Here is an 8,714-nt window from a genome sequence, read left to right as displayed (position 1 = left end):
TAGTGGCAGTGGTGGTGGCCCCTGTAGTGGCAGTGGTGGTAGCCCCCGTAGTGGAAGTGGTGGTGGCTCCTGTAGTAGTAGTGGTGGTAACCTCTGCAGTGGCCATGGTAGTGGCCCCTATAGTGGTAGTGATGGCCCCTGAAATGGCAGTGGTGGTAGCTCCCCCAGTGGTAGTGGTGGCCCTTGTACTGGTGGTGGTGGTGGCTCCTGTAGTGGCAGCAGTAGTGGTGCCTGTGGTGGTAATAGTGGTGGCCCCCGTAGTGACAGTGGTGGCTTCCACAACTCCAGTGGTGGACTCATCTGCTGGGGTTGAGGCATCAGGCTCAGAGGTTGATGCTTCAACAGCTGGGGTGGTGACTTCAGTCCCTGGTGAGGTTGATTCATCTGTTGCAGGGGAAGTAGTACTATCAGTAGCTATTTCAGTAGAGACCTCAGCAATTACTGTCGAGGCTTCAGATGTTGAGGCATCAGTGACTGAAGATGTGGCAACAGTGGCAGTGGTAGTCCCCGTAGTGGCAGTGGTGGTAGTCCCCATAGTGGCAGTGGTGGTGGCCCCTGTAGTGGCAGTGGTGGTAGCCCCCGTAGTGGAAGTGGTGGTGGCTCCTGTAGTAGTAGTGGTGGTAACCTCTGCAGTGGCCATGGTAGTGGCCCCTGTAGTGGTAGTGATGGCCCCTGAAGTGGCAGTGGTGGTAGCTCCCCCAGTGGTAGTGGTGGCCCTTGTACTGGTGGTGGTGGTGGCTCCTGTAGTGGCAGCAGTAGTGGTGCCTGTGGTGGTAATATTGGTGGCCCCCGTGGTGACAGTGGTGGTGGCTCTTGTGGTGGCAGCTGTGGAGACTGTGCTACCTGACACAGTAGTGCTTGTTCCAGCTAAAGTAGTAGTGGCTCCAGTAGTTGTGATAACCAAATCTGTTTGGGCATCAGTTAAGGCATCAGGTTCTTCTGTGACTCCTGCCGAAGTAGTTGGCACTATTTGAGGTGGTTGTTGACCTCCTGGATGTTTATGAGATCGATGTGGATGGCCTCGATGTGGGCGAAGATGGGGTGCTGAATGAGATCCTGAATGACAAGGTTTTTTAGGATGAGGATGGGATGGTGGAGGACGAAGGGGTTGGGATATGTGTGGTAGAGGCCTTGGAGCCTTTGGCTTAGAACACGAGGTGTGTTTACATGATGGAGCTTTGGCATTGGGACATGGAATAGCCTTGGAAGGTCTATGTTTCTTTTGTGGAGCTTGGGCATGTGGACGTTTCTTTGGTGGACGTTGGGGCACTGGAGATCGTTTTGGTGTACGCTTGGACCATGTTGGTTTGTTGGCAGGTGGAGAAGGCTTACGGATGGGCTTATGCCTTTGCGATGGTTTGTTGGCGGGTCGAGAAGGCTTGCGGGTGGGCTTGGGCCTTCTTGCTGCCTTATTGGTGGGTTGAGAAGGCTTGAGGGTGGGCTTAGGGCTTCTTGTTGCTTTGTTGGAGGGCCAAGAAGGCTTGCGGGTGACTTTAGAGGTTCTCACTGGTTTGTTGGTGGGTCGAGAAGACTTGCGGGAGGGCTTGGGGCTTCTCACTGCCTTGCTAGCGGGTCGAGAAGGCTTGCGGGTGACTTTGGAGGTTCTCACTGCTTTGTTGGAAGACTGAGAAGGCTTGCGGGTGACTTTGGAGGTTCTCACTGGTTTGTTGGCAGGTCGAGAAGGCTTGCGGGTGACTTTTGAGGTTCTTGATGCTACTGCTGGTTTCTTGGCAGGCCGAGACTGCCTTGATGTAAATTGAGAACCTGTGGACTGTTTGGAGGATGTCCTAACTGATTTGGGCCCTACCTTCAAAGGAGAGGTCTGTTTCCATGCTGGAGATGACTTAGGAACTATCTGGTTAGCTATAGCTACCCTTGATGCAGCTTGAACAGGAGCAGAAGACCTTCTTACCACCTTCTGGGAAGATGATGATTGGGCTTTTGGAGCCTGAGAATGTGAAGATGTAATCTTTCGAGGAACTCCAGCTACAGATGAGGTGGATGCGTGTGGACGAGACTGAGATTTCCTTGATGGGGATTGAGCAGATGATGGTCTACTTCTCAAAGTTCGAATTGGATTATTTTGGACAAATTGATTATTGGGTGTTTTCTGTGTTCTCTGACGTTGGCTTTGCTGACTCTTACTTAACTGTAAGAGAGAAATAAAAGATATTCCTTCATTTAACAAGCATTTTTTAAGTGCCTGCAATATACCAGACATTGTACTAGGCACTAGTGATGCTCACGCAACAATAAAACACTTTGCCCTCAAGGAGCTTATATTCTTTTGGGAGGTGATGGTTGGGAGACCACATGAACACAAATAAATAAATACAAAATATGCATAAGGTAAACATGAAGCAATTTCAGGGATAGTTGGAGAGAATCAGAAAAGGTGACACTTGGCTAGGGTGTTGAGGGAAACTAAGGATTCTTTGAGATGGAAGTGAGGATTATGTTCTAGGCCAGGGGTTGGGGAACCTGTTGTAGGCCTTGGGAAATGCCTAAGGAAAGACACAGGAGTGGTATTTGAACAGCAGACACACCAGTTTGGCTGCATCATTTAGTGGGGAATGTGGAACATAGGAGAGCAACGTACAATAAGTCTGGGAAGGTAGGCTGGATCCATATTACAAAAGGCCAGGGAAGTTTGTATTTATCTCAGAGGCAACAGGATAATGGGATATATCCTTAGAATATTTTATATTTTATAAAGATATTATTTTTGAGCACCTGCTCCTAATATCCCAAAGGCAATGGGATATTGTTCAGAGAAATGACAAAGTCAAACCTGATCTTTAGGAATATCAATTGATGTTTTGAAGTAGTTGGTTTTAGGCCCTGGAGTATTTAGTATTCCATTACTGACTTGGGGAAAGGTCTTACTCATTAAGTTGATTGAAATCTCCATTATGATATGGCTGAAATTCGCAAGATCAACTTATAACCCAATATGACTTTGAAAGAAAATGTATCTAGTTTAATGGTCATGGCACAGTATGGCAGTGACAGAGGACTCATCTTTTCTATTGTGTTTTTTTCCCTAAGGTGAGGGGAAATATCTCAGCAGGTAGACAGCTAATTGAAGTGCAAATTGATATTCCTGACAATCATCCTTCCTTCTGCCTATCCTTATCTACCTCCACAACCTCCTGAAAAACAAACTCTGTAAAACTTTCCAGAGACCCCTCTTTCCAGGACATGTGGCATATTAGTCATCCTCTAGGTCAATAGTCTTCAAACTTTTCTGATCACGCACCCCATTGGTAAAACATTTTTGAGCACTCCTAATATGTGTGTTTACCTATTTATAAATTATGTGAACAAATTTATGAAGTATTCATTAAACACTCATATGCAAACTCCACATGTATGTGTATACCATACTTATAATTGTATACATGATAAAGTATGCAAGATATAAATTAAACAAAAATGAGATTGATGAAATAATACTTAGTCCCTCTAGAGGTATTAGAGAACCATTGTAATTTACTGTGTAGGAGAGTAACATAGTTAGACCTAAACATTAGGCAGCTAAGTGGGGGTGGGTTGTAGAGAAGAGAGATTTCCTAATGGCAGGGAGACAAAGAGTTCAGATGAGAAGTTGTTAGACCTTGAACTAGGGTGTCAGCTGTGTGAATAAAGAGAAGAGTACAGTTTTGAGGATTGTTGTGGAGGTAGAAATGCCTGGGCAACTAATTGTATATGTGGGGAAAGGAAGAGTGAGGAGCTAGAGATGTTGCGTGGGTTCCGAACCTGGGCTACATGGAAGGATGGAAGGATGGTGGCGCTTTCAACAGAAATTGGCATGTTTGAAAGAGAGGACAGTCCTTTGTTTTGGGGGCGATGGAAGGGAAGAAGGGGAAGAGAATGTGATGAAATCTTTGATTGGGATCACAAGAGATTTAGCTTCTCCAAAACATTGGAACTTACTGGAAAACAACTGGTAAAGGCCAAAATGAGCACAATCGGGATCAGAGTCTTCATCTTGTCTTTCTGGCCCCTGCAAGTAAGAAGCAACAGAATTCTCTAGTAATGGTGTGACGATGAATAATTAACTCTGATCAAGTTGCTTTTAGGTCTAAAATTACAATTTCAAAAGTCATCCTAAGAATCCACATACAAGATGATTTCCCTAACCAATGTAGAAACTTTAAAATTACCCTACATTAAAATGCAGATTGAAAATAATTGTCTTGTTCCAAAACACACTTATTGTACTATTGATTCAATGATGAAGCCATTTATGTCAGGAGAAGGGGAGGAGTGGTCATAGGACCACTCAAGTTCATGTAGTTTAGAAGAAACTCTTTTGTACCTTAGTATAAGGTGTATACCCTTCTACCCAGTGAGAGGTAGAGGGTACAGAATCAGCCTCAGAGTCAGGAAGTCATGGGTTCATCCTGGCTGTGTGATCCTGCACAAATCACTTAGCTTCTCTGTTCTTACAAACTCTCTAAGTTAGAGAGAAGGTGCAAGGATGGATTAGTAGAGAGATTTCCTGTACTGATGAAACCATAGGTTCAGTCCATATTTCTATGCTTGAATAGCCAAAGGAATCTATGGCCACAATCACTTAGGAGTGTTTCCCATCATACAACTTTAGTATTCTTAAGGTTTAAATTCACCTGCAAATTTGCTTATGTGGCACAATTTAATTCCACTTTGCCCCTCCCAAGTAGGCTTTCCTGGTTAATTTTGCCCTTTGGCACTGGTCCATGCTCCCTGACCCCATCACCCCATAAGCAGCATTATAGATGCCACGGTAGGCCCTTTGTCAGAAAACTATGTAAACCTGGGCACCAGGGCTCTGGGCTTTGGACCCAAGAGCATACCTCACTACTCCTCAGGCTGATCACCTCATGTATCACCCAATGGGATGGTGGGAGTGAGGGAGGAGGGAGGCCACATGTGGCATCTGTCCATACCTTCCTATTTGGTGCTTGGATATGAGTATCAGCAAACCATTCCATCTCATTCTAGTGCCATTCACCTGGATTTGACCCTAAATTTGGACGACAATTCTTCAATGGCAGAAATGAGAAACATAAATGATAATGGGCCTAGCCATAGATGCAGCAGCACATGCATTTAGATGTAGCACTCTGTCTCTCTGTCTCTCTGTCTCTCTCCCCTCCACCTCTCTCTTGCTAGCTATCATAAAGACAGAGGACAGAATGTTGTGTGTGTGTTTGTGTTTGTGTGTTACCATTCTGTCATCTCTCCTTATGAAATAGTTGGTCTTTAGAGGGTAATCCCAGCATCAATATTTCAAATGGTGAAAGTCTAGATGTCAAAGGGGACCTCAAAGGTCAAGGAGTCCCACCCCTTCATTTTACAAGTAAGAAAACTAAAGCCCCAGGAATTGACATGAGCTATCCGAGGCCACATAGCTGTTTATTAGCAATATTGACCAAGAGTCCCAACTCCGGGCCAATGGCCTGAGAAAGTACTAAGAGGTGAAAGGATGGGAGACCATTATGAGAGTGAAGAATAGGAAGTATAAAGCTCATAGAAAAGTGGAATAATAGAAGTTTATGGTCATATAGGAGAATGTCAATTTCTAAATAGGAACGTGTTATTGGAACACTTGTAGGTAGTGACGAGACCTAGTGTATGACTATTGTATGTATGTATGGCTGAGATAGAGTGAAGGAGTATAGGGGTTATGACTTTTAAGCAGGATACAGTATTGGGAGTTTAGGGGGTTTGAGAGAACATCTCTATGGATGTTAAAGTCCCCTAGTATAAGAGCAGGAGCTGGGGAGGATTGGAAGATGGTGGGCCAGGTGCTGAACCGTAGAAAACAAGGTGGGTGTCACTTATAAAAAACTCTCAAATCTGTACACTTAAAAAACATGGAAACTGACTTTTATAACATATTCTAAAAATCCTACAAAGGAAGAATTTTATTGGGTTTGGAACTCATTCATCAAAATTGTAAAAGTGTAATACCTTCCAGTCAGTTTGCAAGAATCAATTAACATCAGGGAAGATGAAAATCTACCAGCAGAATTTCAACAAAAAAGCCCCTTTGCTTAATTGGTTGTTAGGATTCAAAATTGAGTATCGTGATAACAGTAAGCACAACTGGTGATGCATTTCTTGCACTCGAAACAAAAATATCATAAAGTTAACAAATGTCTAGCACCTATTACATGCCAGGCACTGTTCTAAGCACTCTGTAAATATGATTTCGTTTCATCCTCACTACAAACCTGGGAAATTTGTGCTATTATCATTACTATTTTACAGATGAGGAAGTTGAGGAAAACAGAATTTAAAGTGACTTACCCATGGTTACACAGTTAGTTTGAGGCTAGATTTGAACTTGGTTCTAACGCTCTATCCACTTGCCCCACCTAGCTTCCCTACTTCCCCTTCTCCTCCTTAGCAAAATAAAGCATATTCAATCGCATGGCTCTCACTAAAGTATTATTAGTACTAATATTTTAGTGATAGCAGAAAGAATTTTTGTCCCATCAATTTAAATTTTATTCTTAAAGTATTTCATCTTTATATCATTCTTTAAAATGTCTTTTTGTGTCAATTTTATAATGTACATAATTATAGTGGCTCCTATAAATAATTTACAAATAAGAGAATAGATACCTATTTGGAGTGTATGCTCAAAACTATTTTATAGGAGTGTGTGGTAAAAAGAGTTTGGAGTCTGCTATCCTACTCAGTGAACTCTAATGGCTCCAAATTGCCTTTAAAGTTAAGTATAAGCTGCTTTGTCCACCTACACCCAGTCTACCTTTCCAATCTTATTGTACGTTATCCCCCTTCTCATACTTTCTGATCTGTCAAAATTGACATTCTTGCTGCTTTTCATACTTACTAATCTATCTTTCATCCCCGTGGCTTTGCATAGGTTTGTGCCCCCATGCCTGGCCCTCTTTCCTTGCCTCTACTTAGAATTCCTTGTTTATTTCAAAAAACAGTCCAAATGACACCTCCTACATGAAGCCTTTCCTTCTCCTCCCATCATATAGCTCTTAGTAAGTAATATTCCCCAAAGAAAAACCACCTCGTGTTTATTTTGGTGTTTGTATTCTTTCCAAATAGAATATAAGTTCCTTGAGGATAGGGACTACTTCATTTTTCTTTGTCTTTGTGCCTCTAGCACCAGCACAATGTCTGGCTCTTGATAAATGTTTGTTGATTAATTAGCATTATTATTTGTAAACCCAAGTCAGGATTGTATGCTTGCCCACTGTCCCCCAAACCCACCTACACACACACACACACACACACTACTTAATCTTTAGACTATGATTTAGGATAATGAAACAATACCAGGGTCAATAATGCATCATTTCATATTTCTTAAAAGCCAGACCTGAACATGATACCCTTGCATTGACTTAGCTTATTGTCATGGACATACTAGTTGTACCCTGGGCCAAGCTTTGAATGAAGAAGGCAGTGATGATGAAGACATAATATAGATAATGGAAAAGTGTGTGCCCCAAAGCCTTGGGGGTCACCTAAGTCAGTACCTTGAGAGGGGTCACTTCCCTTGTGTCCTGGTCAGATGTTGCCACTTCTTGACTCAGTTACTAGACTCAGTTACTTGTTGATTCCCAAAGAAAATGAAGAGACAGACTGATTGAATCTTGGTCTAATAAAGGAGCCAGGCTTCAATATGTCCCTCCTACTTTTTGTCTAGTGGGGGGAGAAAGGACGAGTTTCATGAAGAAGGAATTGCTCCAAGTTAATCCTGAAACAAAACTAGGATAGATGCTGCCTGTGAAATAGGCAGTTGACCTTTGAATATTCTGTTCTCTGGAACATTGTGATGTATTATCATACCTTTCCCTAGGAAAGGGTAGGGGTAGAGTCATTTAAAAGCTTCATTTTAGTTTTCAAAAATTTAACTCTAAAATGCCTAGGATCTATTTTTTTATATTTTTCTAAAGAAAAATAACAATTAAATAAGGTTCATTACCTATTTTATGCATCATCAAATATTCTGCTCTTGGAACCCTGATTAACTATTTTTTGCATGTTTCAATTCCTTATTTCACCATTTTTTTTAAATTAGGGGAAAAAAGTTCAGTCATGGCTAAGGGGATTTCTCGACTAAATTGGAAAAAAAATATTTCTATGCTTATCAATGAGGGCAGACTTTCTATTAGATGGAGAAACCAATAAAACATTCTATAAGAATAAAGGAAAAATTAGAAAGCAGGATTTTCTAGTTTTTTTGTTAGTGTTGTCCTTTCTAGGCATTTTCCCCATTTCAGTTACATGATTGAGAAAATGAGAAATAGTTATCTCTTATTACATTCATTACATTCAAAGTGAGCTACACACTGTTGTAAAAATGTTTCCTCATATGTAATTGGTCCAAGTTAAGACTACTGAAGGAATGACCAGTGGGATTTTGAGGCTAGCAATATAGCCTTGAAGTTGTTCAAGAAGACCTGAGTTCAAATCCTACCTCCAAAACCTCATGGCCATTAATAAACCTCTCCAGGCCAGACAACTTTCTAAGACTCTAAATTACAAATGTATTGTCATTAACACAATCAGTTTTACATTATTCATCTACATCCTCACTTGCCTATGCAATATATTTGTTATTACTTTTAATCCAACATCAATAACAAGCATTCCTGACTCCATGCAAAATGTGGGCTCACCCTCTCCACCTCCCCCCCCCCACCCCTGATGCTGCTTGCCAACACACTTAGTTCAAGAGC

General features: G+C 42.0%; 1 protein-coding gene across 1 annotated transcript in view; it reads right to left on the bottom strand.

The window, feature by feature from the left end:
* LOC114037569 (mucin-5AC-like) overlaps positions 1 to 7,592 on the bottom strand; it is a 9,614-nt gene extending 2,022 nt beyond the window's left edge. Inside the window, exons 1-3 of the mRNA XM_027854491.1 lie at positions 7,509 to 7,592; positions 3,937 to 4,006; positions 8 to 2,149 (exon numbers count right to left, since the gene is read on the bottom strand). Of these exons, the coding sequence (XP_027710292.1) occupies positions 8 to 2,149; positions 3,937 to 3,990 (2,196 nt within the window). The 5' untranslated portion in view covers positions 3,991 to 4,006; positions 7,509 to 7,592. The remainder of the gene's footprint in view (positions 1 to 7; positions 2,150 to 3,936; positions 4,007 to 7,508) is intronic.
* Between the last annotated feature and the right edge of the window lie 1,122 nt (positions 7,593 to 8,714).

The sequence above is a fragment of the Vombatus ursinus genome, unplaced genomic scaffold (assembly GCF_900497805.2).
Source record: "Vombatus ursinus unplaced genomic scaffold, bare-nosed wombat genome assembly UNPS02010461.1, whole genome shotgun sequence".
Lineage (NCBI taxonomy): Eukaryota > Metazoa > Chordata > Mammalia > Diprotodontia > Vombatidae > Vombatus > Vombatus ursinus.
This window is presented reverse-complemented; position numbering and strand designations above follow the sequence as displayed.